The sequence below is a fragment of the Symphalangus syndactylus genome, chromosome 3, assembly GCF_028878055.3.
Source record: "Symphalangus syndactylus isolate Jambi chromosome 3, NHGRI_mSymSyn1-v2.1_pri, whole genome shotgun sequence".
NCBI classification, from domain to species: Eukaryota; Metazoa; Chordata; class Mammalia; order Primates; family Hylobatidae; genus Symphalangus; species Symphalangus syndactylus.
The window spans coordinates 8,307,961-8,335,247 of record NC_072425.2 but is presented as its reverse complement, the minus strand read 5'-3'; the positions used below and the strand labels follow the sequence as shown (position 1 = coordinate 8,335,247).

At 63.0% G+C, this 27,287-nt stretch overlaps 1 protein-coding gene across 2 annotated transcripts in view; it reads right to left on the bottom strand.

The window, feature by feature from the left end:
• Nucleotides 1-1,033: 1,033 nt before the first annotated feature.
• The window catches only part of NOTCH1 (notch receptor 1), a 52,009-nt gene continuing 25,755 nt past the window's right edge, over nucleotides 1,034-27,287 (bottom strand). For both annotated transcript variants that reach the window (XM_055270349.2, XM_063636733.1), the window contains 30 exons: nucleotides 25,888-26,010; nucleotides 25,037-25,270; nucleotides 24,583-24,738; nucleotides 24,196-24,381; nucleotides 23,714-23,827; nucleotides 22,724-22,837; nucleotides 22,227-22,460; nucleotides 22,034-22,144; nucleotides 21,254-21,446; nucleotides 20,129-20,274; nucleotides 19,758-19,871; nucleotides 17,881-18,000; nucleotides 17,385-17,537; nucleotides 16,476-16,704; nucleotides 15,612-15,813; nucleotides 14,963-15,116; nucleotides 14,686-14,870; nucleotides 14,039-14,171; nucleotides 13,450-13,707; nucleotides 13,261-13,373; nucleotides 12,032-12,603; nucleotides 11,404-11,835; nucleotides 9,841-9,989; nucleotides 8,910-9,126; nucleotides 8,646-8,733; nucleotides 8,393-8,558; nucleotides 7,171-7,466; nucleotides 5,704-5,851; nucleotides 5,491-5,588; nucleotides 1,034-4,154 (listed from right to left, as the gene is read on the bottom strand). In XM_055270349.2, coding sequence (XP_055126324.1) covers nucleotides 2,664-4,154; nucleotides 5,491-5,588; nucleotides 5,704-5,851; nucleotides 7,171-7,466; nucleotides 8,393-8,558; nucleotides 8,646-8,733; nucleotides 8,910-9,126; nucleotides 9,841-9,989; nucleotides 11,404-11,835; nucleotides 12,032-12,603; nucleotides 13,261-13,373; nucleotides 13,450-13,707; nucleotides 14,039-14,171; nucleotides 14,686-14,870; nucleotides 14,963-15,116; nucleotides 15,612-15,813; nucleotides 16,476-16,704; nucleotides 17,385-17,537; nucleotides 17,881-18,000; nucleotides 19,758-19,871; nucleotides 20,129-20,274; nucleotides 21,254-21,446; nucleotides 22,034-22,144; nucleotides 22,227-22,460; nucleotides 22,724-22,837; nucleotides 23,714-23,827; nucleotides 24,196-24,381; nucleotides 24,583-24,738; nucleotides 25,037-25,270; nucleotides 25,888-26,010 — 6,929 coding nt within the window. In that variant the 3' untranslated portion in view covers nucleotides 1,034-2,663. The remainder of the gene's footprint in view (nucleotides 4,155-5,490; nucleotides 5,589-5,703; nucleotides 5,852-7,170; nucleotides 7,467-8,392; nucleotides 8,559-8,645; nucleotides 8,734-8,909; nucleotides 9,127-9,840; nucleotides 9,990-11,403; nucleotides 11,836-12,031; nucleotides 12,604-13,260; nucleotides 13,374-13,449; nucleotides 13,708-14,038; nucleotides 14,172-14,685; nucleotides 14,871-14,962; nucleotides 15,117-15,611; nucleotides 15,814-16,475; nucleotides 16,705-17,384; nucleotides 17,538-17,880; nucleotides 18,001-19,757; nucleotides 19,872-20,128; nucleotides 20,275-21,253; nucleotides 21,447-22,033; nucleotides 22,145-22,226; nucleotides 22,461-22,723; nucleotides 22,838-23,713; nucleotides 23,828-24,195; nucleotides 24,382-24,582; nucleotides 24,739-25,036; nucleotides 25,271-25,887; nucleotides 26,011-27,287) is intronic.

The window sequence follows — 27,287 nt, the reverse complement described above, 5'->3', positions numbered from 1 at the left end:
GAGTGGCCACGTGCATTTGAGTCCGTTTTCACTTCTTTCGGGCGGACCCCCAGAAGTGGAATTTCAGGGTGCTGGGAGTTTTATGGGCAGGACTCCGGCTGGGTCACCCCCTTTGAAGACAAGAATCAGGCCACTTGCTGCAGTTCCACGGTGGCCCCTCCTGGTCCTGGTGCCCAGCAGTGGCTGGCAGATGCCATCCCCAGCCATAGTGGAGGCCTTGGGCTCACATCCCTCCTTGGAGAGGCTGGACCCAGGGCAGGCAGTGCTTTGCAATCCAAAGAGGGACCTCAGACTCCCCACCGCTCTGGTTTGAAGCCACTGGCATGCCCTGGAGGTCTGGGGCTGGGCAGAGGTCCAGGTAGTGGGGAGAGAAGGGGCCCACCCTTGTGCAAGGCTGGCAGCTCTACTCAGGGGCAGGGCCCCAGGACCAGGCCGCCTCTGCCTCGCTCAGCCAGTCCCTTAGGATCACGCTTTCCAGGCTCTGCCACGCCCCATGCTGCCCTGCTCAGAGGCTTTGACAGCTCCCTTTGCCCTCCTATAGGGGCCAGAGTCCTCCCTGTGGTCTCCAGCCCATAGAGGGGTCATGCCACTGCCTCAAGGCCCTCCCTATGCAGCCCCCTGCCTGCTGCAGAGCTCCCTGAGGGGCTGTCCCCAGGATGGCTGGGTGGGACCTTCATCCCTCCGAGGCTGAGAGGGGAAGAGCCCCGAGCTGCCAGGAGGGCCAGACTCACGCACGGGTGTCCTGAGAGCCGTGTCACCCCAGGCACGAGCCCCACCTCCCATAGGGCTGCAACCCCCTTGCTGCTGTGTGTCCATCTCCCTACAGAGGGCCTGGACCAGGCAGGCTGCAGACACCATGGAGCCCCTGGAGGCAGCATGGTCCCTGCACCCCCGTGGGCCGGGACTGGGCAGCCTCACCGTCACTCTCCCAGCAGAAGGGGCCCTCGACTCCTGGCTCCCTCAGAGCACAGCAGCCCTCCCTCCCTCCCAGAAAGGGAGCCAAAGGCCAGAGCAGAGGGGCGTGGAAGCCAGATCACCATCAGTATCATTTTTATTGCAAATCAGTTAACAAAAAAGATGAAAAAAATACATCATCTACAGTTCCTCATGTAGATCACTTTTTTTAAGTTTTTTTTTTCTGTAAACTACACTCTATTTTATAAAACACAGTAAAAATCAACATCTTGGTATGCATCTGGTCACGCCCCCCTGGGGATGGCACCACGCAGCCCCCGTACAGCCAGGGGAGGCTGCCCTGAGGAGTGCAGGCAGCACGGCAGCGGAGCATCCCCAGTGCATGGGCGGCTAAGGCTCCCCGAGCTGAGCCGAGTCTGACGTCCCTTATCAGCATGACACAAACAGACTCATTAAGATTTTTTAAACAAAATCCACCTTTAAAAACATATTTACAGACATTTTTTCTGCCATAGGCTATACTTGGTACTGCAAGAATCTGCTCCTCCCAAACTAGGAGGGGTGGCCCAAGGGCAGCCCCCGCCTCCCTCCAGCCCCTGCCCAACCACGTGCCCCCTGCCAGGGCTGCGGGGACGGGACCAAAGGACGCAGCCTGCGGCGTTGCACAGCTCGATGTGCCCAGCTCTGGCAAGTCTACAAAACACAGGAGCCCACGGGGAGTCGGGCCCTGCGAGCTGGGGCCCAGGCTGTGTTGCTGGTGCATCTTCTTCGGAACCTGGGGGACGCTGTGCAGGCTGAGATGCTGGGGCCGCCACCAGGGTCAGCCCAGACAGTGTCTTTCCCCAGAAAAGAGTAGGATGCCTCCGTGTGTGACCCAGGCAAGTGCCACAGTCCACACATCTCATGTTTGACATGCACGATGCCTACGTTTCAAGAATGGGCAGGGGGCCGGGGTGGTTCTGGAGGGACCAAGAACTTGTATAACCAACGAACAGCTACGTAATACTGAACCTGAAACAAAGATTCATGATTGGTACCATGGGTGCACTCTTGGCATACACACTCCAAGAACACATTTTCACAAGCATGCTTGCAAAAAACCATTTAAAAACACATCGCAACATCTAACCCATATGCTTTTACTTAAGTTTCCTATTTTAGATGCAAATTAATCCGCGTCCCGAAGGTGTGCCGGCTTTGCCTCCATTTGCCTCTGGATGCAGCTTCTCCTAACAGGCAGGTGATGCTGGTGGAGCGGCCGGGCTGGCTTGGCGTTGGGTGGGCGTCGGGGAAGGGGCGCGGCCTGGACGCCCCAGGAGCTTTTTGGACTATGCTCGTTCAACTTCCCTTCTCCAATATCACTTCTTTTTGGATTTTGAGAAAAGGAATCAATAAATAAATGGCATTTATAAATCATGAATCTTTGTTTATATTTTATAAACACAGAAGAATCTTTTCATCCTAGGTAGGAAAATCCTGGCTCTCAGAACTTGCTTGTTTTCTTAGAATAGATAAAAGTTTCTACCTGGAGCCAGATAAAACAGTACATATAAATAAAAAGGCAGTGTTTCTGTGTAAAATAAAAGTACATAAATAAATACTAAAAAAAATTAAAATCCTTGTTCTTATTTTGTATAAAAACATGTGTTTTAAAAAAGGCTCCTCTGGTCCACCCTGGCATCCACAGAGCGCACACAGACGCCCGCAGGGCTTGGGAAAGGAAGCCGGGGTCTTGTGGGGCGCGCCGTTTACTTGAAGGCCTCCGGAATGCGGGCGATCTGGGACTGCATGCTGGTGGGAGGGCTGGAGACGCCCTCGGACCAGTCGGAGACGTTGGAATGCGGGGACGAGCTGGACCACTGGTCAGGGGACTCGGGGGACGGGGTGAGGAAGGGGTGCTCAGGCACCTGTAGCTGGTGGCTGGGGGTGTTGTCCACAGGCGAGGAGGAGTAGCTGTGCTGCGAGGGGGGCGTCAGGAACTGGGCTGCGGTCACAGGCGGGACCAGTGAGGATGGCAGCGATGTGGGCAGGGCGGGGCTCTCCTGGGGCAGAATAGTGTGCACCGCCAGGCTGCTGGGGCCCAGTGGCTGCACGTCTGCCTGGCTCGGGTCTCCACCCAGGAAGCTCCGGCCCAGGTGGCTACTGGCTGCTGAGCTCACGCCAAGGTGTGGCTGTGGTGGTGGTGGTGGTGGCTGCAGGCTTTGCTGCTGCTGGATGTTTGGTGGCTGCAGGTTCTGCTGCTGCATCTGTAAGTTTTGTGGCTGCACCTGCTGGGTCTGCACCAGGTGAGGCTGGGTGGCCAGCCGGGTGCTGGGCAGGCCCTGGTAGCTCATCATTTGGGACAGGGCGCTGGCAGCAAGGCTACTGTGCAGCGGGCCCACCATGCCGTGCTGCAGGGAGGGGGCCTGCGTGCTCAGGGGGCCTGGTGCCACGCTCCCCCGCAGAGGGTTGTATTGGTTCGGCACCATGCCGCTCTGCAGCCGGGACAGCCACTCGCATTGACCATTCAAACTGGTGGACCCGCCCACGGTGAAATTCACGGCCCCTCCGCTGCTGGAGCCCAGGACGGTGCTGGTGCCAGAGGCCACGGGCAGGTGGGAGAGACGAGGGGGGCCGGTCTCGAAGGCCAGCCGGCCGCCCCCACCCAGCGCCGCCATCTCGGGCTTGGCCGCCACGTTCAGGTGCCCGATGCCCAGGTGGGTGTCGGGCATACCAGGCAGGTGGTTAAGGGGCACGGACGGAGACTGCTGAAACGGGGAGGGCAGCAGTGGCGGCGAGGCCACGTCTGACAGGTAGCCGTGGGGTGACTCCAGGGAGTCCACGGGCGAGAGCATGCCGGAACTGTCCAGCAGGCAGCCCTTGCCGTCCTGGGCCTTCTTCCTCCGCGCCTTGAGGTCCTTGGCCTCCTTGCTTCCACAGGCCAGGCCTTTGCTGCTGGGCTTGCGAACCTTCTTGCCCTGCACGCCGGGCTTGAGGCTGCCCAGGTAGCCGTTGGGCGAGCAGAGCGGGGGCGACAGGGTGGGCGTGCCCCCCAGCGGGGCTCCGTGCAGCTGCGGGCTGCGCACCAGGTTGTATTCGTCCAGCAGTCTCACGATGTCGTGGTGCATACGCTCCTGCGCGATGTCCCGCGGCAGGCGGTCCATATGATCCGTGATGTCCCGGTTGGCAAAGTGGTCCAGCAGCACCTTGGCAGTCTCGTAGCTGCCCTCCCGGGCGGCCAGAAACAGGGGCGTCTCCTCCTGGGGGATGAGGGCGGGGACCGGTAAGGGGGGCCAGGACAGGCGTGGGGACCCTCCCCAAGGCTCCATCACGAGAGGAAGCAGCAGTACAACCTCCTCCGTGGGGTGGAGGGAGGCGGGCTGCTCCTCAGGACCCCGCCCCAGCGTCCTGCAAGCACCTAGCGTGACTCTTGTTAAATGTTAAGGCTTTGACACATCTTCCGAAACCCACCCAGCGGGGGGTCTGTGCAGTCCTCTACCCTAGATCAGCAGAGCTCCACCTCTATGGGGGGTCACAGACCCCACTGAAAATCTAACCAACTGCAGGCCCTCTTCCCTGCCCCGAATAAGGCACAAAAGCAAATTCCTAGAGCGGTTCAGAGGCACTGGCGAGGGCACCAGGGAGGGAGCTCGTCATCTGGACGGCCACCAAGCCACCCTGGTGGCCACCAAGCTCCTTCCTGGGGTCTCCTTTGTGTGGTGGACACGTCACAGGTCTGGGTGAGGCTGCTGTGTGGGAGTGGGAAGGGGCTTCCCAGGCCTTGATGCCCTCTGGGGCCCAGTCTCTGTGGGGCCATGCCGCCACGGACTGGGGAACGCCTGGGCCAACATGCCCCGGTGCCCAGGCCCGCTGTGTGCCCTCACCCAGGAGGGAGAGACGCCTTAGCCTGACATGCCAAGGGGGCAGCAGGAGTTGGGGGCGGCGGTGGAGGTTCTGGCGGCAGGGAGGTGGAGGTGTCTGCACCTGTGCCCTGAGCACCCAGGGGAACCCAACAGCAGCTGTTGAGGTCAGCAGCTTGCCTGGGAGCTGCAGGGTCAGGATGAGGGCTGGGGGCGGCTCCCCTTGGATACAGTCCTGGGACTTCTTCCTCCAAGCCTCGAGGTCCTTGGCCTTGGTGAATACACCCAGAGGCCCCACCCCGCAGGGAGCTGCCGCCACGCGTGTTCTGGCTCAATCTGCACCACCTGCGTCACCACATTCCCATCCCCACCCCCGCCCGGTGACAGCTGGGGACAGAAGGTGAGGTCCAGGTGACGGTGATAGAGCAGCGGCACGCCAGGCTGTGTGCCCCACCATGACTCCCGCCCAGGAGGGTAGGGCCGGGTCTGTGGGGCGAGCCACCGTGTCCTGACAGCTGGACCTGCACTTGGAAGGGCTCCGTAAACAGGGGCTGAAGGAGGGCAAGAACATTAACGAGGTGCCCAGCACCATGCAGGTGGGGCCTGCATGCGGGCCCAGCGACCCTCAAGACTCTGTGGGTCAGGCCCTCGTGTCCCTGTGCTCCGTGGGTTTGGCCCGCACTTCCCCGTGGATGCAGCCCTCACGTCTCCCCTTGCGTCCCAGCCTCGCGCTCACCTTGTTGTTCTGCATGTCTTTGTTAGCCCCGTTCTTCAGGAGCACAACTGCGGCATCCACATTGTTCACGGCGGCGGCCCAGTGCAGGGCGGACTTGCCTGCGTGAAAGCAGCAGATGGGGTAGGTTGGAGACCAGCTGGAGGCAACCCAGTCCCACCCGTCCCTGTGGCAGTCCCGCCCCATGACAGTGCAGCCCTGCCCCCGTGGGCTCACCCAGGTCATCTACAGCGTTGACGTCGGCGTGTGAGTTGATGAGGTCCTCCAGCATGCCCTCCACGGCCAGGCGGGCAGCCAGGATCAGCGGAGTCGTGCCATCATGCATGCGGGCATCCAAGTCTGTGGCTCGGTTCCGGATCAGGATCTGGGCAACAGGGAGAGACTCAGGTGGGTGCTGGGCAGACGTGCACCAATGCCTCCTGCCCAGAACGAACGCCTGGACGGGAGGCCCCACTGTCTTCCGGACACAGATGAGACCCTCCTGAGATCTGCACGGCCGGGCAAGACGAAACGCCATGGGGCTGCCCCTGAGGAGGGGCCGGGAGGGGGGCAGGGGCTGTGCTGCCCACAGACAGGCCCCTTGGTGACAGTGGGGTCCATCGTGACCACGTGTGGCCTCATTTAATCCTCACTGTGGTCCTAGCTGCCATGACCACCTACAAAACAGAGAGGTCAAGTCCCTGCCCCCAACAGGGTTACAGCTGGCACTCAGGAAGCCGGGCTCACGGCCCTATAGCCGTCTCAGAACCGCTGATTTACAGTGTCCAGCTCTGCCCGGAGAGGGGTGGGCAGCCCTTGTAATGCAGCCTGGCCTTGGCCTCTGGCAGGAGGAATGGCCCCTGCTCACTGGCGGGTGCAAAAGGCAGGGGCCAAGTGCCATGCAGCACCAGCCTGATTCCTGCAAAGCACCTGGGAACTTCCACATCTGTGCAAAGAAGGCGGCTGGGAGAGGCACACACCAAACCCGCACGGGGCTGCTCCCTTCGACGCCCTTTCTGTTCACCTACATTTATTTCTGCAAGATGACAACCTGTCACCTGAGCTAAGAAATCATGAAACGAGAAGCTCTGCGGTAACTCCCCGGGCTGTGCCCATCTGAACCTGCTCCAGGGCCGCCTGGGGTCTGGGGACTCGCAGCAGAGGTGACTGCAAAGGCAGCCCCTGCCAGGGACATTCCCTGGAGACCCAGGCATCCAAATCCCTAAATCCGTTCTTGCCACGAGCTCACCGGCAAGCTGAGCCCTAGGTCTGCAGGCACCAAGCGGCAGCCTCTAAACCCTTCTTCTCACTGCCACAGGCTACGCCGGCAGCCAGGGTTGAGGGAGGGGCAGGGCCGCGAGGGGCTGCAGCGGTGGCAGCTGGACCTTGAGCAAGGCCCACAAGCCTGATGGAGGCTGTCTTGCTGGGGGTGGGGAGGTGCTGCCTCACTCAGCAGGTGCCCCAGCCTTCCTGCCAGACCCGCCTCTGCCTGGCTTCCCTGGAGAACAGAGACAGGCCCAACGCCCTCCCGCCCTCCCACCTCGAACCTCGCTGACCGCGAAGGTCCCAGGTGGAGGCACCAGCTGTCCCAGACTCAGCTGTGCTCGGCGTCAGGCTCCCAGGGCCACGTAAGCCTGGCCACTGCCCCGGATCACCAGGCGGCCCTGAGGAGGGCAGGTGGGCACACAGGCAGCCGCTGCCTACCTGGAAGACACCTTGTGCGTCGGCAGACACAGCCGCATGCAGCGGGGTGCGGCCCATGTTGTCCTGGATGTTGGCGTCTGCGCTGGCCTCCAGCAGGCGCTTGGCGGCATCAGAGCGTGAGTAGCGGGCGGCCAGGTGCAAGGCAGTCTCGCCCGTGCGGTCCGTCTGGTTGTGCAGGCTGGCGCCCTGGTAGATGAAGTCGGAGATGACGGCCGGCGCATCCTCCTCCTCCTCGCTGTTGCCCGTCTCCAGGCCGCCCCCGCTGCAGGAGGCGATCATGAGCGGGGTAAAGCCGTCTGCAGGGGCAGAGACGGGTGCTCAGTCTGGAGGGCTGGTCCCTAGCTGCAGCCCAGGGGGAGGGGGACAGTAGCCCCAAGCTCAAGGGGTCACGGTGTGGATGCACCACCCAGCACTTGGTGGCCCTGCGCACAAAGCCACCAAGGGGCAGCTGAAGTCCGCCTGGGCTGCTCAGTGGACAGAGCCGAATCCAGCAGTCAACTCCTGGCAGGCAACTGCTTCCTGACCTGCCCAAGACCTGGCACCCGAAATCCACCCAGGAAAAAGAGGATCCCAGAAGCATGCAGTTAGAAAATTAATGCTTCGGCAGGATGTGGCGGCTCACGCTGTCATCCTAGCACTGGGGGAGGCCGAGGTGGGCGGATCACCTGAGGTCAGGAGTTCGAGACCAGCCTGGCCAACATGGTGAAACCCCATCTCTACTAAAAATACAAAAATTTGCCGGGCGTGGTGGCGGGTGCCTGTAGTCCCAGCTACTCGGGAGGCTGATGGAGGAGAATTGCTTGAACCCGAGAGGTGGAGGTTGCAGAGAGCCGAGATAGTGCCCCTGCACTCCAGCCTGGGTGACAGAGTGAGACTCCATCTCAAAAAAAAAAAAAAGAAAAGAAAAAGAAAATCAACGCTTTCCATGTCTCAAGAAGGTTTCAGAAAAGAGTAATTTACAGCAGCAGAGTGGCCCTGCGGTATCACCCCAGGAAGGGGGTGGTGGAAGCACAGGAGGACTCCAGGACCCCCCCATCCACCCTGAACAGGAAACACCCCAAGGATGAAAGCTCTCACCCCCAACTCTAAGTTTCCAGAGTATCAACCGTACCCCAGCCTCGGGGCTTAGGGGAGAGAGGCAGGTGGGCCACGGGGCTGGGGAAGCCCTGGCTGCCTGCACCCTTACCAGGCCCGCGGAAGCCCTGGCTGCCTGCACCCTTACCAGGCCCGCGGACATTGACGTCCATGCAGTCGGCGTCAACCTCGCCCTGGGGCGGTGTGGGGGCCATGGCAGACATGCGCAGGTCAGCGGCATCCAGGTGCTGCTGAGTCCACTGCCGGTGGTCTGTCTGGTCGTCCAGGTCAGGCAGAACCACGGGCTCCTCGAACTACGCAGGGGGAGTGAGCACAGCCTGTCAGGGCAGCCCGGCGGCACGTGCCCGGGAGCCCGGGAGCCCGGGAGCCTTGCGACTCACCCGGAACTTCTTGGTCTCCAGGTCCTCGTCCCCCCACTCATTCTGGTTGTCGTCCATGAGGGCACCGTCTGAGGCGTTCTTCAGGGGCCTGAGGGGTCGAGAAGTGAGGCTGAGCGAGCTCCCTAGGAAGCCCCCAGAGGCCCCTGGCCCGGGCCTGGCGTGAGAGGTGGGCCCTGGGTCGGGAGGGGCAGACTCCCCGTGAGGATGCTCGGCCAGGTCCCACCTCCCCCCGGGGGCCCAGAAGCAGGGGCAGCGTCCGCTCACTTGAGGCCCACGGAGTCCTCGCCGAGGGGCTCCCGCCGCTTCTTCTTGCTGGCCTCGGACACTTTGAAGCCCTCAGGGAACCAGAGTTGGCCATGCTGCCGCCGACGCTTGCGGGACAGCAGTACCCCGCAGCCCACGAAGAACAGGAGCACAAAGGCGGCCGCCGCCACGTACATGAAGTGCAGCTGCGCCGGCGGGGGCGGCTCCACGGTCTCACCTGAGGGCACGGGGGCCAGGGGCAGGTGCCCGGACATCAGGCAGCGGCTACGCAGCAGGCTGGTGGCCGGGGGGCAGCGGACTGGCTCCGCGGCCAGGCGCCTCCTCACCCACTCTCCTCCATCCCGCCCCCCAAAATAAGGTCATTTTCTACGCGATTAATCAGAATTGCAAACTATCGCTAAATTCTCTCCTGCACCAGCCGACTCTATCTGGAGACGGCTTTTACTTTTTTCTCCTTTAAGGGAGGAGGATTAGTCAACTTCAAATCGCTGCACTCGCATTGAGCTGTTAAGACAAAGGATTTAGAGGGATTTTCAAGATACAAACTTCAACACTTCACATGACACCGATCAATTCTTCTCTTTCTCTCTTTTTTTTCTTTAAAAAAAGCCGTAATGATTTTGAAATAATACCCAACAAAGAAAATTCAGGAGGAAGGGGTGGGGAGAGAAGCAGGCACCCACTTTCCCATGGCCGGACTCGTTCCCAGGTGGCTCCACCGGCAGCTGTCACTGCCACAGGTGGGGGCGGAGTGCCATTCAGAAAATTCCAGAAAAGCCCTACCCCAACTCGGATGGCAATGCTCACACCCGTGGGTGGCAACTGGCACAAAGAGCCAGCGTGTCTGGGGCACGAGGGGATGGCATCCCCTGCAGGCAGAGCCTGTTCCCGGCGGTGCTGGGCTGGGAAGCAGGGACGGGGCCACACTTACTCTGCACAGCCTCAATCTTGTAGGGGATGTTGAGGCTGCCCAGCGAGGCGAGCGCTCCCAGGAACGCGGCCACGTCGGTGGCACTCTGGAAGCACTGCGAGGAGGCCTGCACACACTGCCGGTTGTCAATCTCCAGGTAGACGATGGAGCTGGGGGGACAACCAGACAGGGGCTGGGACCCGAGGCTTCCTCCTCCCCAGCCCACCAGCCCGGGACGCTGCCCCAGGGACACCGCAGCCCATGACGCCACAGTCAGGACACGGTGAGGCAGCCTGGGGTGGCGGAAAGCCAGGTCTGACAGCAGCTACCCTGCAGGGGACCAGTGCCCTGCAGCCCCCGGACTCCGGCCAGTGCTGACCACGGCTCATCCCAGATCTCTGCCAACGCCCTCTCCCTGGCCCACCCTGACACCCCCCTCTCTGGCTCCTGCTGTTGCCACAAACATGTTTCCTCATCTCAGGACAGAGAATGTGCCAGGAGCCTAGTCCTCCCCCGGGAGCCATCCCCAGGCCCTGCGGGAAGCACAGGCGTGAGGTGGGGGTGGGTGCAGCGGTGGTGGGCTGTGCGGTGATGCTGGCTGGAGGTAAGCTCTGCTCCCCAGGACTGGGTTCCCGTGAGCAGGATCCCATCCAGCCTGTGAGATGATGCTTCTGACCTCCAGGATTGCTCCAAGCCAGCAGAACTGACGGGCAAACCCACCAGGGTCAGGCACACGAAGGGCACAACCAACCTGGCTCCTGGGTCCAGCTGCCCCAGATCGAGTAGGCATCGGCAGGAGCCTCGGGGGTGCCCCCTGCACTCAAGCTGCTCCTGCCTGTGTTCTCCCACCGTGGGACCCCCTCCCCCACCAGCTCCTCCTCCATCTGCAAGGCCCAGCAGTGCCCCCTCCCAGGACCTCCACCTGCCTCCTCTCTAGCCCAAGCCAGGCAGACGCCATGACCAAGCGGCATTCTTGTCTGGGGTGGGTCTGTTCAGCCCTGTGGGAACCTCTGGAGAGCTGAGTTTTTTGTTTTTTACTTCTTTTAATACTTTTTTTAAAAAACAGAGACAAGGTCTCCCTATGTTGCCCAGGCTGGTCTCGAACTCCTGGGCTCAAGGGCTCCTCCTGCCTCAGCCTCCCAAAGTGCTGGGATTACAGGTGTGAGCCTCCTCACCTGGCAGAGGGCTGAGTTTTAATCAGTGTAGTATCCAATGCCTAAGGCACAGCTCAATCTCAAAATCACCTACTGGGCACAGGAGTGCCGCCTGTCCAGGGGAAGGCAGTGGCCCAGGGAAAGGGTGTGGCTGCGGGGTCACGGCCCTGAGCTGGAATGCCGCCTCTACTCCTTGGCTGTGCGGGCCCTGAAGTCCCAGGTCCTCTCGGAACCTCCGTCTCTTTTACCATGAAGTGGGGAGAGTACTGCCTGCCATGGTGCCAGCCATGAGGGGCAGGGAGGCCGTGGGGGAGGGCCCAGGAGAGGTGCGGGGATTGACCGAGGGCGCCGGCCATGAGCGGCAGGGAGGCCGTGGGGGAGGGCCCAGGAGAGGTGCGGGGATTGACCGTGGGCGCTGGGTCTCACTCACCCGCGGACGTCCATGGGGTCCAGCTCCCTCCGCCGCCGCCCACCCCTGCTGCCACCAGGGAGCAGCGAGGCCTTCACCTGGCCCAGCAGGGCATCGGGTGCGGCCCAGCCCTCGGCGGCACGCTTGATGGGGTGCTTGCGCAGCTCCTCCTCGCGGCCGTAGTAGGGGAAGATCATCTGCTGGCCGTGTGCGTCGCGCTTGAAGACCACGTTGGTGTGCAGCACGCGGCTGAGCTCCCGCAGGAAGTGGAAGGAGCTATTGCGCAGCTGCTCCGGCGGCATCAGCACCACCACCACCAGCGTGCCGGCTGCCAGCCTCTCGGGCACATGCTCTGCACAATCCAGCCCGTCCCACTCGCACTCCGCGCTGTTGCAGCCCTGGTCGCAGTGCCCATCGCTGAAGTGGTCCTTGCAGTACTGGTCGTACAGGGGGCTGTGGGGGGTAGGACACGCTCAGGCCGCCTTCCTCGGGGGGCCTCACCCGCCGTCCAGTGCCTCCAGCCTGCTGCGGGGGACGTCTCTGCACCCCCTGAGCAGAGCCTTAGGAACTGCAAGCTGGCCTCTGGGCCCAAGCCAGGCCACATCCAAGTTCGGGTCCTCCCTCAGCCCCATGAGCCCCGCAGCCTTACTTGCACTGGCCTTCCGCGCGCTGGCAGTCGAAGCCGTCGAAGAGGCAGCCGGCCGAGTTGCACTGGCTGTCACAGTGGCCGTCGCTGAAGTACTTCCAGCACTGCAGAGACTGTGTGCAGTTCTTCCAGGGGTCATTGAAGTTGAGGGAGCAATCGCCACCGTCCCAGCCGCACGCGTGGTTGTTGCACTGCAGGCTGCAGACCTTGTTGCCCGCGTCCTCCTGGCACTCGGGCAGCTCGCACGCCTCCTCGATCTGCGGCGGGGGGATGTCGCGCCCGGCCCCACCCCCGAAGCTGTAGTCCAGGATGTGGCACAAGAGCCCGTTGAATTTGGCGGGGCACAGGCAACGGTAGAAGGGGCTCTCGGACGTGGGCTCACAGGTCCCCTGGTTGTAGCAGGGGTTGCCGCCCAGGCAGGGGCTACTGGCCGGGAACTGGCATTCGGGGCCTGTGAAGGGGCCCAGGCACAGGCAGGTGGGGCTGCGCGGGCCGGAGATGCATGTGCCACCATTGAGGCAGCGCAGGCTGCCGCAGGTACGAGCGTCATTCTCACACGTGGCGCCCTCGAAGCCCTGCCCGAGAGGGAAGACAGGCGGTGTTGGGGTGGGCCACCCCCCGCCCCCCCCGCCGCCACCTCACACCCAGCCCTCGGCCAGCAGTGCCATTGCTCTCCCCTAACCTGGGAGGCGGCCTGCAACCTTGCCCCCAGCAGCAAAACCCTTTACACACATTCTATCAACAGAGAAAGATCGGGGGGTGCCAGGGGTCGGGAGATGAAGGAAGGGGTAAATTGGTGGAGGGCTGAGGACTTTACGGCAGGGACTCTCTGCTGTGATCCTGCGAGGGTGGGCAGGCGAGGGTGGGCAGGCATGTCATACCTCAGCCCAAACCCACAACCACAAAGCCAAGGGCAAGCCCCAGGTACAGTAAGGGCTGGTGCTGGTAACAATGTATCAGTGAAATCTGGAGTGAAACTGACATGAGCTGCTAACCGGGGAACTGCGTGCAGGGGACAGTCACTCCAGGGAGTCTACCTCCTGCTCCATTTTTCTATAAATCTAAAACGTCTCTAAAATCATTTATTGAAACTAAAAAAAAAAAAGATCACGGTGATGAGGAGGATGAAGGCTGGGAGGATCGCTGCCCAGTCTGCGCCCCGAGGCCCTCACGCGGACCTCTCCAGGTGTCTCCCCTGGAGGGCCCCCGCCTCCCTGCACCCCTGCACCTACCGCAGGGCACTTGCAGATGAACCCGCGGGCGGTGTTGGAGGCCACGGCGCAGGTGCCCCCATTCTTGCAGGGCTTGCCCTTGCAGCCGTTGATGACGGACTCACAGCGGCGCCCTGTGGGTGAGAGCAGGGCAGTGAGAGGCTCACCCTGCTGCCCCGCACGCCCCACCCGCCTGGGCGCGGCACCCACCGGTGTGACCGGCACGGCACTCGCAGTGGAAGTCGTTGACGCGCTGCACGCAGTTCTGGGTGCCACGGGCGTCGCAGGGGTTGGACAGGCACTCGTTGACATCCCCCTCACAGCGCTCGCCCACGAAGCCCGGCGGGCAGGTGCAGCTGTAGCCGCCCACCTGGTCCACACAGGTGCCGTTGTTAAAGCACTTGGGGCTCCGGGACACGGGGTCAACGAGGGGGTTGCAGTCGTCCACGTTGATCTCACAGTGCACACCTGCGGGGCCAGGTGCCATCAGCGGCCCGAGCTCGCCACACCCCAGCCCTGCCGTGCCGCGTGTCCGTCGCAGAAGACAAGCGCTCAGGTCTGGGGCTGCACGGACGCTCGGGAGAGGCAGGTGTCGAGGGTGCCGTGGAGACGCCCTTCCCGCCGGGACCCCCACTCTGCGCCCTTTCCCTGGGCAGCTGCGCGCCGGCCTTGGCCTCACACGGGAAAATGGGAGTTTCTGGCTGGTTCCTGGATGCCTCTGGCCGGTCATGGGGTGCCTGCCCTGCCCCTGCCCTGGCCATGGATGGCCGACACCAGCCCTCCGTGCGGCAGCCCTTACCCTGTGTGCCCCGTGGGCAGGAGCACTTGTAGGTGTTGGGGAGGTCGAGGCAGGTGCCCCCGTTCTGGCAGGGGTGGGACAGGCACTCGTCGATCTCCTCAGAGCAGTTCACCCCGTGGTAGCCGGCCACGCACTGTGCAGGAGACAGAACGAGGGGCCCTGCGGCTCAGCCGGTGCCAGGATGCAGCGTTCCCCCACCCCACTGTGAGGGCTGACAGGGCCATGTGAGTTGCCCTCACGTCCAGCGAAGCCACGGGCCCCTGGCTCCTGTCAGACCTGGAGGGAGACCCAGCCCAACAGACCCTGGCGGGGCCTCGGTGACCGGCGTCACTGCCTGTTGGGGGTGGGTGGACCCCGTCCCATAGGATAGAGTGAGGGCCTCAGGGTAGGTGTTGGCCAAGCCCAGACACAATCCAGGGGAAGGGAAAACCCCATCCCACTTCTCAGCATGTTCACCCTCCTTTGGGCTCTCCACAGGCCACCTTCCAGGCAGTCTACCCTGATTACCCCAGCCCTCCCCTAATGAGACTGAACAGTGCGTGGGCCTATCAGGTTCAGTTGTCTCCACTGTGCCAGCTCCCAGTCAGGGCCCAGTGTGTGGCAACACTCGTGCAGGCCACAACCCTCACCCTAGGATGGACCCCCACCTTGCAGGAGTAGCCACCCAGGTAGTCCGTGCAGGTGGCCCCATTCTGGCAGGGGCTGGGTGAGCACTCGTCCACCAGGTCCTCACAGTAGCTGCCTGTGTAGCCCGCCTGGCAGCGGCAGTGGTGCGTGTTGCCCGCGTCCACACAGAGCCCTCCATGCTGGCACAGGCGGGCAACGTCAACACCTGCAGGGGACGGGGTGGGAGACAGGTGAGGCCCAGGCCCACAGAGGACCTTGATGGGCTGGGACCCGAGCCGGGTAGGCACAGGGGGTTACCTTGTCGCTGCGCAGCCACCTCACAGGACACGCTGGGCACGTCACAGTAAAGGCCGGTCCAGCCGCTGGGGCACTCGCAGCGGTACTGGGTGTGGGTCTGCCAGCATTTGCCGCCGTTCTTGCAGGGCGAGGAGTCACACCAGTGCACGAGGTTCTGGAGGACAGGCTGGGGTCAGCTGGGTGCCCGCTCCCCGGCCATTTCCCCGGTAGCTCAGAACGCACATCCACCAAGGGGCCTGCTCCAACCCAGGCTGCAACCCACTCTACGGAAGTGGAAACTGCCGCCCCTGGACTCCTCACCACCCCCACCACCCCCACACCAGGAACAGCCTGGGCTGGGTCTCCCTCAGGGCCCTCAGCAGGTCCAGACCACCCTCGGCCTTTGCTAGAAGGAACGTCTTTCCTCAGTTCCCCAATTCCTGAGCTCCCGCCCCGGCTCCAGAAACCTGGGATTGAAAGGAAGGTGCCTGCTGCTTCCGCATCAGGTTCCTTCACTGGCTGCTCAGATCCCCAGAAGTCCTCTGCCCAGGGGTGTGGGGGCAACCCCAAGCCGACAGAGTGGGACCAGGGGGTGACCGTTCCCACCTCCCGCAGGCAGGCACCCACCCAGGGCCCCTCCCTCAGGCACTCTTGTGGCTGGCGCACTCACCTGGCAGTTGGGGCCGGTGTAGCCCTGGGGGCAGGTGCATCTGTAGGAGCCGCAGCCGTCCTGGCAGGTGCCACCGTGCAGGCAGGGCTGTGAGTCGCACTCGTTGACATCGTGCTGGCAGTAGCTGCCCGTGAAGCCGGGTGGACACAGGCAGGTGAACGAGTTGATGCCATCCATGCAGGTGCCACCGTTGAAGCAGGAGCTGCAGGGGGGTGGGCAGGCAGGGGCTGAGCAGAGGGCATTGGTGGGTCCCCGCTCCAGCAGAGCCTGCCTTGCCAGCACCTCCCCTTCCGCTCAACCCCAGGGGCCTGATGGCCAGGACAGGCCCAGGACAGCCTGGCTGACCCAGGCAGGCCAGCGGGAACCTGGGGCCCGGCTCTCACACCACATCACACCTCTCTCCCCTGCCTTCTTTATAAGTCAGGTCGAGAGTGGCTTTACCAAATGCATGGGCATAGGGTGGTTAAAGTAAGAACGAGAGAGAAACCAGAACCTGTCCTGGTAACACGGGAGGTAATTACGTCAGAAACCAGGGATGAGACTGACGTTTACCAAATGAGCTTCCTGGCAACCACAGCAAAAAGGAAACAAGAGTGACAGAGTTCTCGTTGTCTAATAGAAGGAAGTGCACCAGTTCTTCAGGACAGACTACTGGCGTTCCTGGTGCGGGACACAGGAGGAGGTCACAATGGCCCTCTCAGGAGGGACACATCGGTACAATGAACAATGTCTGGACTCAATGCAGCCAGCTCTAAGTGCCCAGCAGGCCTAGGCAGACGCCTGCGTGGTGTGCCAGGCTGCCAGCTACTGCGTGTGGCCCACACTGCCCATTCCCTCCCACGGCCTCACTTGAGCCCCGCGCACCTCTCTGTGCAGTCGGGCGTGTTGTTCTCACAGTGGATCCCGCTGAAGCCTGCGGGGCAGGTGCACGTGTAGCTGTCCACGCAGTCCGTGCAGTTGGCCCCGTTGTGGCAGGGGTCACTGGCACACTCGTTGATGTCCTCCTCACAGAAAGTGCCCTGGAAGCCGGGCAGGCAGTCGCAGAAGGCCGTGTTGATGCCATCTGTGCAGGAGCCGCCGTTGTGACACGGGTCTGGGAGGGGACGGAAGGGTGAGTGTGAGGGGCAGGCCCAAACCCACACCTGGGGGAGGGGGCCGGGAAGGCTGCACGGCTGGGGACAGCCCAGCCTTTCGTTGCTGAGGCTGCAGCGAGCAGCCCTGTGACAAAGGTGTCTGGTGGGGAGCCCCAGCCCCCACAGGCTGCGTCACACCCGTCTCCTGCGCTTGGGGTCTCTCTCCCCACCTGCTCCTGTCCTCAAGCCCCAGGGCAGGGGACAGCTTTGCAGGCTTCACAGACCAAGCGGGAGGAGTGACAGTTCTTGCCTCTGCCTGCCAGGTGATGCCAGCAAGACCCCTGGCTTCTGCCAACCTCAACCTCTGTGAAGCAGGGCTGGGAGGCCTGAGAGCCCTGGCCTTCAGCGGGGCCTGATGAGCCAGGTGGGAGCGCAGGCTGGGCCTGAGCCATCCTCAGTGAAGAGCCGTGGGAGGGGCTATTGTGACTCTCCCGCGAAGTGCAGGGAGGCGCAAGCTGGCTCTGGGGCCCTCCTGAACCAACCTGGCCATCCCTCAGCACATCCCCCACACCTGACCCAACCCTCCCGGCCACACTCCAGCCTCCCTGGGCGCTTATGGCCAGCACCATGCGCACCAACCCTGCCCAGGGAAACTGAGGCCTGAGAGCTTCCTGGAGGCCAGAGCCGCGGGGCCACTCACTGGGCCGGCAGTCGTCGATGTCCGTCTCGCAGTTGCGCCCGCTGTAGCCGGCCTGGCAGTGGCAGCGGTAGCCGCCATGGGTGTTCTGGCAGGATGCGCCATGTCGGCACGGGCTCAGAACACACTCGTTGATGTCGACCTCACAGGTCTGCCCTGCGGGGCAGGAGGAAGCCGGTTGGTCACCAGTGGCCCCTGGCCCTCCAGGCCCTTCCCAGGCTGGCCCACCCACCTACAGTGCCTCTCCCGACCCAGGATTGGGCTTCCGTGGCCCCAGGACCATCCTCGCTCCCCTAATTTTGGCCTAAGGTCACAGGAATTGGAGTTGGGAACGGTGCTCCCAGGTCAATTCCTGATTCCAGAACTTCTCTGACCAGGGCCTCCTCAGCACCCACCGGCTCCTCTCCAAAGACTCATCTAGCCTGCCTGGGAGCTGCCTGCGTCCCGCAGACATCCTGACCTCCCATCCCAGCCCTCACTGGGCCCTGGCCAGCCTCACCTTGCCAGCCCGTGGGGCAGACGCAGGAGAAGCTCTCATAGTCCTCGGATCCCCTGCACTCTCCGCCATTTCTGCAGGGGCTGGGGGCACATGGGGCCAGCACCACCTCACATGTGGCACCTGTGGGAAGGAGACACACGTGACCCCGGGGACCTCACCCAGAGGGATCTCCCAAATGAAGGCCATCCCGGCCACTGCCTGCTGGTCTTTCCACCATCAGAGAACCGTCTGCTGGTCCCGCCGGGAGGCAAATGTGCACCGAGACCCCTGAGCACTCCCGGCTGTGCCAGGACCCTGACCCAGGGAGGGGTGGAGCACAAATGGGGGACACTGAAGACAAGCTGCACAAACGTCACGCTCAGAAGCCACCCCTCGTTCCCGGTTGGCAGCGGGGCACAGCCTAGGCCTCAACCTGCCAGGAGTGCCCAGGAACAAGGACTGCACCAGGAGAGGCGGCCTCAGTCAGGGGGGCTCCACGACACTCCAGGGACCTGGGCCCACCCCCGACGCCAGCCCCCTCATCTCTGGGTGACGAGGAAAGGCCCTGGCCTGAGTCCGAGGCCTGAAACTAATCCTGGGGCTCCGTGTCACAGGCAGCAAACGCCCATCACGGGAGGCCGACAAACAAGGGCTGCGATGGAGGGGACAGGCCCAGGCCTCCAGCACGTCCTGTGTGTCGGGGCATTGGGCACAGCCTGGAGACCTCCAGGACCACGCAGGGTGTCTGGCAAAGGCTGTGTGGGAACCACGTGCACAGCCGAGGGCCTTTTTCTGCACAACCCCATGGCCGAGCTTCCTGTTTATAGCCGTGGGGACTGTGTTATCTTCCCTGTCCCCCATTATCTCCCTGGCCTGCTGGGGCGACTTTCCAGGGCCTCTCTTCCTATTGGTTTCCACGGTGACCTGGGCAGGCAGGAACTGCGCCAGAGTTTCCGACAATTGTGCAAAAGGAAGCAGGAAGCAGGCAGATAGGAAGTGGGTCAGCACCGCCGCTCCTCCCGCCGGCCCGATCGACGTGTCCGAAAGGGACGGGGCGCCCGGCCGTGGAGGGAGGGTCCTCACTGACTGACACGGGAGAGAAAACCCAGGTCCTTAACTGCGGTCAAAGAAAACAGCGTTCTGGCCACAGGCTGCGGGATGTCATGGGAACCGCAGGCGTGGGACCTCCAGCCCGGCTGCCTGGCCCAGGCAGGCCCACCCTGACAGGGCCCCGTGGCAGCACCCTCTGCCCGCTCCTGGGGAGCGCCAGGACCCCTGTGCTTGTGGACTCTTGTCTTTTCTAGACGAGATCATTTCCTGTGATCCCCTTGGCTGGGTTCACGGCAGGGGCTGGACAGTTGGGGGAACATCCCCCTCCCTGCTCAGCCCAAACAGAAGGCTCCTTGTTCCCCTCACACAAAGAGGGCCCGCCGTCAAAGGAATCCCTCAGGCCCAGCTGGTGGGGGTGGGGAAGCCCAGCCCTCAGAGGCCCCCCAGCAGGGTGGGCACCAGGAGCACGGAGCCCAATGGCCCAGGCCCGGCCCTGCTAAGGGTTCACCTGCATCTTACCTGTGTCTTGCGGCAGGCTTGCCAGGTAAAACACACGCTTGCATGAAAATTTTCTCCCAGGCATCCTGTATCTTTGCTAATCTGCCAACCCCACCCCCAGGAAAAGGCCCACATACTGCAGGGGTCTAAGGCACTCAGTAAGGAGCAGAACCTTCTGGAAGGCCCAGCCCCAAGAAAGCCACCACTTTACCCTCCAGTCATGGCTTCCCAGGCCGCCCCCACCCCTGGCCCCACCCTCTCCAGCACAGGCCCTGCCTCCTCCCGCATATGCCCCGCCCCCTCCCGCATAGGCCCCACCCCCTCCAGCATAGGCTCCACCCACCCCTCACCTGTGTAGGGCAGCAGGCAGTTGCACTTGTACCCAGCAACGTCGTCAATACACGTGCCCTGGTTCAGACATGGGTTGGATGCACACTCGTTGATGTTGGTCTGGCAGTTGGGACCTGGAGGGAAGGGGACAGCACTCAGCATGTCCAGCACTCCCAGGCACCTTGGCAGGGCCCCACAACAGCAGCCCTGGGCCTGCTCCCCACCCCAGGCCCCTCCTCATCTCCAAGAGCCAGAGGCCTGGAGCTAAGGCTTTGCCACAGGAGGGAGACACCATGCATGGTGTTGGCTGGACCTGGGTCCTAATCCTGTGTCTCCAGCTCCCCAGACTCGAGGGCAGTCCTCTGCACTGAGAAATACGCAGCCCACTCACCGCTGAAGCCCTCCCGGCAGGTGCACACATAGCCACTGGTCATGTCTTTGCAGGTGCCGCCGTTGACACAAGGGTTGGACTCACACTCGTTGTTGTTGATGTCACAGTTGGTCCCACTCCACCCAGGGTCACAGTTGCACTTGTACCTGCAAGGGAGACCACACTGCAGGTCGAGGGAGGCCGGAGCAGCATGGCTGGGGCCTGGGCACTCCCAGGTCTGCAATGCCCCATGGGCTGGCAGAGTTGCCCATCCACTCAGACTCGCAGAGTCCTTTAGTGGAGGCAGGCTGGGTGCGGTGGCTCACACCTGTAATCCCAGCACTTTGGGAGGCCGGGGTGGCTGAGTCACTTGAGGCCAAGAGTTCAAGACCAGCCTGGCCAACATGGCGAAACTCCCCCACCCCATATATACTAAAAATACAAAAATTAGCCAGGTGTGGTGGCACATGCCTGTAATCTCAGCTACTCGGGAGGCTGAGGCAGGGGAATCACTTGAACCTGGAAGGTGGAGGTTGCAGTGAGCTGAGATCATGCCATTGCACTCCAGCCTGGACAACAGAGCCAGGCTCTGTCTCAAAATAAAGAAAGAAAGTGGGGGCCACAGCGCTTCCCATACCCAAGACTGTGGCAGGGGTTTGGTTCGTTAGCGAGGGGACCACGCCAAGTGCAGGGCAGTGGGGTGCTGTGAAAGGCCCCCCAACACTTGCCCGCTGTGTGGCCCCGAACAAAGCACATGGCTTCTCTGTGCCAAATGAGGGCGATGGGGTCCCTGCTGATTTAAATGGTCCCATCCAGGCAGAGTGCTGCCAGGTACATCATGGGCGTCAGAAACACTTGCTGCTCTGATGTGTTTCAGGGGTCACTTTGGGCCTGTGTCCTGAGCCACCATGCAGCCCACAAGGACGCACAGCACAGAGCTGCTGGGTGCAGAGCTGCTGGGTGTGGACTGCAGGCTGACTCAGGACCCAGAGGCACATGCATCCCCGAGGGGAGCTCCCTGCCACCCGGCCCCGTCCGAGGCCTGTTTCTGGCCCATCTCAAGCTCTGTGCAGGTGCCACCCTCCTGGCGGCTGAGCTCCCAGGGTTTAGGACTGATGTGTCCCCATGACTGGCCCTGCCGCATACCCGTTGAGGCTGTCCCGGCAGGCCCCATGGACGCAGGGGTTGCTGTTGCACTCATTGACCTCAGACAGGCAGGTGGGGTCGTGGTAGCCCTCGGGGCAGCGGCAGGTGAAGCCATTGATGCCGTCCTCACAGGTGCCCCCGTTGTGGCAGGGGTTGCCCGCACACTCATCGATGTTGATGTTACACATGCTCCCTAAGGGCAGGAGCGGGTCAGACTCCGAGGCCCAGCAGCTGGGGGGGTCCCACCCACGTCAACCTCAGTTTCCCTGTCTGTTGAGCCGGGGCGATCACCCTTCTGGCCGCATCCTTCCAGGTGTCAGAAACCGTCTTAGATCACAATGTGCCATGTGCCAGCCTCCCCAGGGACCAGTGCCCACTCAAGTCATCCTCCCAGGGGCCCCAGGGGCAGGGGCTGCTGCAGCCCTGACTGATGAGAATCTGTGGCTCAGAAAGGCAGAGGGACCTGCTCAAAGGTGCTGGTGAGCCACAGAGGCAGAAGGTACTCAAGCCTGGCCTCAGGGCTGGCCACCTCCTCTTGGCCTGCTGGGCCACTGTGCCAACACGGCCTGGGACAGCTCTGATCGGAAACAAGAGGGGCCGGGGGGACCCATCGTGCTGCCGGTTATAGCCCTGGTCCTGCTGCAGTCTCTGCTGCAGACCACAGTCTGCCCAGGTGGGCAGCACCAAAGCCCCCACCCAATCCCTCAGCAGCCCCAGGGCAGTGGCTGACCTTGACCTCTGAGCACAGTGCAGTCAGCCCCCACGTGCAGGGCCACTCACCTGTGTAGCCCGGCTCACAGGCACACTCGTAGCCATCGATCTTGTCCAGACAGGTGCCCGAGTCGCAGGGGCTGCTGGCACAGTCATCCAGGTTGATCTCGCAGTTGGGTCCTGAAGGGGTAGCACGTGGCAGTCAGTTCTCGGGCCCGCCCTGCCCACTGGCCATCCGCCCGCCACCCGCCTGGCCGGCCACCTGTGGTCCCCTTCAGGCAGAAGCAGAGGTAGGCATTGTCACGGTCCTGGCAGGTGCCCCCGTGGCGGCAGGGCTGGCTAGAGCACTCGTTGATGTTGGTCTCGCAGTGGTGGCCCGTGTAGCCCGGGCGGCAGAGGCAGGTGAAGGTGGCGACGCCGTCCTTGCAGGAGCCGTAGTGGCAGGGGTCGGGGTCACACTCATCAATGTCCACCTCGCAGTGCGTCCCTGTGTACCCTGGACCGCGGGAGGGACGGGCACAGGAAGACTCAGGACTGGCTGCTCCCGGGACACCCACGACCAGACCTGGGGTCGCCTGTGTCCACCTGAGGAGGGCTCCGAGCGTGGCATTCCCACCCACTTGGGATGGGGGTGAGCTGTGCTCTCGGCCTCTGGACCAGGCGGCCCAGACCAAGGTGTCCATGACCTTGTCAGTTTCGCTGCCCTGAGTGCCCTATCCCCTGTACCGTCCCTCCCCACTGGTGGGCGCCGGCCCGCACCTTCTGTGCACACACAGGTGTAAGTGTTGGGTCCGTCCAGGCACTTGGCACCATTCTTGCAGGGGGTGCTGGCACACTCGTCCACATCGTACTGGCACAGATGCCCAGTGAAGCCTGGGGCCGGGGAGGGGAGGGAGTCATGTGCAACAGCACTACGGCCCTTCAGGGACCCCCGGCCAGACCCCAGCAGTGAACGCCTGGCAGGGCTCCCCAGGGCACACTCAGCCTGGGCTCAGCCAGCCCCAGGCTCTCCCTGCCTCCCGCCACCCGCTCCCCGAATCAAAGCCCCTCCCCCAGCACCGCATGCCCTCGCTCCCACAGAAGGGGCCTTTTTCCCAAACTGACTGGGTTGCTATGGCTACAGTGGAGCCGGGCTGAGAATGGGGCTCCCTTCGCTCCTGTGTCTGGGATGGCTAATCTACGTCTCGGGAGCCTGGGCTTGGGCCGGCAACGCCTCCCTGGGCTCTGCGCCCCGGCCCCCAGCTCTGGGACAGATGGAAACACCTTTCACTCAGGCCCCTGAGAGTTCCTCCAAGTCCGCCCCGGGCAGCCATCATCTCCATTGCAGGCCAACCTGCCCCACGTGGTTCTCTGCATGCCCTTGTGGCTGGCGTGCCATTGGGCAGGGGACATGGTAGGACAGGGCAGGCTGGCCTCCCTCCCAGCCTCGAGCCCTCGGAAAGCCAGGCTGGAGCCTCCTCCTGGTCTGGGCACTGCAGCTCCTGGTATACCCTTCTCTCCAGGCAGGAGGGGCTGCACCCAGATCAAGGAGGGTCTCCTGGCCTGGGCTCCACCGCGATCCCTGGGCCAGCTCCACTCCCCACTGGGCCCTGCCCTTCCTCCAGGGAAGTCTGACAACACTCCCATCCACTCACGAGGCAAAACCCTCACTCTCCTGGGAATCTGAACACAACCCACAGCCAGGCCCCTCTCAGGAGGCCGAGGTGCAGACGGCCCGGGGCAGGGGGCGGGGGCGGGGGCGGCCCTCACCCGTGGGGCACTCGCACTGGAACTCATTGATCTTGTCCAGGCAGCGGCCATTGTGCAGGCAGGGGCTGCTGGCACACTCGTCCGTGTTGACCTCGCAGTGCACACCCTCGTAGCCTGTGGGGTGGAGGAACAGTGAGGGGGGCACACGCGGCCCCAGTGCCCCACTGGGCACGGCTGTGGACTTGGGACGGAAACGAACCCTGCCTCCAGCCCAATATCCCAGCCACCACGGGCCCCCTGTGCACCCGCTCCCCTGCAGCCCCTGCGGCCCCTGGCCCGGTACCCTCATCTACCTAGCACCGCCCCCATGCTCTGCTGGCCCTGTGGCCTGGCCTCAGTTTCCCCATGCCCTGTGCAGGCTGTGGGCCCAGAAGGCATAGAGGCTGGGGAAAGGCGAAGCAACCCACAGATGTTCCTGGGGCTGCCCCTCCAAGGCTGCCCAGCCTAGACTTGGTTTCCCGCCCTGGCCCCGGCCGACGCACCGGGCATGCAGATGCACTGGAACTCCCCAATCTGGTCCAGGCAGGTGGCGTCGTTCTGGCACGGGTTCGAGACACACTCGTTGACGTCGATCTCGCAGCGGGGGCCTGTGTAGCCCTGCAGACACTGGCACTCAAAGGAGCCCAGCGTGTTGATGCACTTGCCCGCATGCTCGCAGGGGTTGGCACCTGGCGAGGGCACACGGGTGAGAGGCTGCTCCAGGCACCCTGGCCCCTGCAACACCTTGCTGCACACACCCCCCCATCGGACTGGCAGGGTCCCATCCCCCATCCAACAGGGCACCCCCTGAAGCCAGAATCAACTTCCCACCGGTTCTGGGGCCAGGCTGCCACCCCCACCTGGCCGCACCCCCCCGTGCCGGCACCTACCCAGCGAGCACTCATCCACGTCCTGGCTGCAGGCCGGGCCCGTGTACCCCGAGGGGCAGGTGCAGATGGCCTTGCCATTGACGGGGTTGGTGTCACAGTTGGAGCCCTCATTGCAGGGGTTGCTGATGCACGCGTCGTTGAGGTGGCACAGCAGACCTGGGCAGGCAGCAGCGGTCAGTGGGCATGGCCCCTGGGCCAGGCATGGTGCACCACCCACGTTTGGGGTCCATCCCCACTGACACCCCAGGAGGAGGTGCCCGCCATGACCCCATCAGGCGTCCCGTGACACTTGGGACGTTCCGGGAGACTCACGGCGACCACCGGCCTCCCTGACCAGAAAGGCCCTTTCAGGTTATCCTGGGCGCAGGAGGGCCATAGTCCCTGGGTGAGGTCACACAGGTCAGGCCCGGCCCATGTGAGCCCCCCGCGCCCACCTGGGCCTCAGGGCACTCACCTGTGCGGCCATGGGGACACTCGCAGTAGAAGGAGGCCACGCGGTCATGGCAGGTGGCGCCGTGGAAGCAGGCGGCGCTGGCACAGTCATCGATGTTCTCGCTGCAGTCCTCACCAGTCCAGCCGTTGACACACACGCAGTTGTAGCCACCGTGGGTGTTGTGGCAGGTCCCGCCGTTCTGGCAGGCATTTGGCATCAGCTGGCACTCGTCCACATCCTCGGTACAGTACTGACCTGCAGGGAACACGAGCTGTTGGCGCTGGGCAGCTGCCACTCCCTGAGCTCCTTGTCCCCTAAGACTCAGGGTGGCAATGCCACCCTCTCCAGGAAGCCTTCCTGGGCTGACTCCTCCACCCACCGCCAGCCTAAATCGCTCCTTCCTCTGCAGGCCCAGCACCATGGAGTTGCCTCCTCTTTGTGCTCTGTGGACACCGCTGCATCAGGGTGCACCTTTGCCCGTCACCCCACCAGAGGGTAATTCCCGAATGCAGGGCCTGTCTGTTCATCCAGGTATCCGTGTGACCGGCCCAGGAAGCGTGGCCTGAGTGGGGTGCTGTAGGCCCTCAATGCCAGGACACCCCACTGGGCACAGGGGCTGCCTGGGGCCAGGTTGCAAACGGCCCACACAGACCAACCAGGGCCCTGTCTGTGCTGAATCCCGAGGTTGAGGGGCGTCAGACCCTGGCCACGGGAAGTGGGGCCCCCATCATGTTGTCCTTCTCGGCCAACCCCAGCCTGCCTGGACTGGGACAGGGTCTCGGCTGCTCCCCACTATGCCTGTGAGTGCAGTTTAGTAAATGGGTAGCAGCCCCGCCCTGGCTACCCCACCCTGCGGCCACCCGTGTACGTGCCTGTCCACTCTGGCGGGCAGCGGCAGTTGTAGGTGTTCACACCGTCCACACAGGCGCCCCCGTTCTTGCAGTTGTTTCCTGGACAATCGTCGATATTCTCCTCACAGTTCTGGCCGGTGAAGCCTGCCACAAGAGGAGCCAGGTCAGCCTCTTCCCTGAGGTCCAAGCTGGCTCCTGCCTGGACCCCCGACATGCTGCTCTGGACACAAGAGTCTAGCCTCCACGGCCCTGCCCTGGGGCCCCTGGGGTCTGTGCCCATCCCTTGCCTCACTCCAGTGCCCAGAGGGACATGCCCTGCTCTAAAGAATCATTTTGGACAGGGCTGGCTAAACCGGGACTCAGGAACACAAGGTTCCAGAAGATTCTGTCACAAAAACCCTTGGGTCTCTTAAGAGTTTCCGGCAGCTCCTGCACCTGGGTGCTGCCTGCATGCTCAGAGCTCCCTACAACGTCTCAGTAGGGGGGCCACGCACTCCATCTTCAGGGGCTGACACTGGGGCCTGCGCTCTGAGCAGCAGGGGACATGGGGCCGGCAGGCTGCTGGCTGGTGCAGGCTGGGCCCCCCACAGCCCCAGGGAAGCTGCAGAGACTCAGATGGCCCATCCTCCCTGGGGCAGAGCTCTGGCGCCCACCTTCTCCTCCCCCTCCTCCTCCAAAGGCTGCCAGGGCCCCCTCCCCCGAGGTGTGGCCTCACCCAGGCCTCCAAGGCAGCCAGTTAGCTATTAATCCGCTCAACTCCTGCTGGTTCAATGATCAACCCAGAAAGGCGCGTTCGGCAACAGCCAAACCTGCAGCCGGTTACTAATTGCCGCCCTCGCGAGATGCCTTTGAACCCCCCTTGCCCTTGGAGCTCCCACCTGCTCAGCCCCTCCCTCTGAGACATTGCCCCACCATCACCACCCCGTCCTGTCCTGTCTGTCCACTGGACTGGAGCAAAAGCAGGCAGCCAGAGACAACCAAAATCCAAAATGCAAATCAGCTTGGAGAGCACCCAAAACCAGACCCCAGACCCCAGCCCTGGCGCGGTGGCTCACGCCTAGAATCCCAGCACTTTGGGAGGCTGAAGCGGGTGGATCGCCTGTGCCCAGGAGTTCAAGACCAGCCTGGACAACATGGTGAAACCCTGTCTCTACAAAAAAAAAATACAAGACGTAGCAAAGCATGGTGGCGCGCGCCTGTGGTCCCAGCTACTTGAGGGGCTGAGGCAGGAGGATCGCTTTAGCCTGGGAGGTCAAGGCTGCAGTGAGCTGAGGGCATGTCACTGTACGCCAGCCTGAGTGACAGAGACCTGTCTCAAAAAAAAAAAAGCAGAGCCTGGAGCCTGAGTCCCCGTCCCACTCATGTTGGGACCCTGCACCCCGGCTCTTAGGCAGGTGGGGCCCCTGGCTGGGCCTGCTACC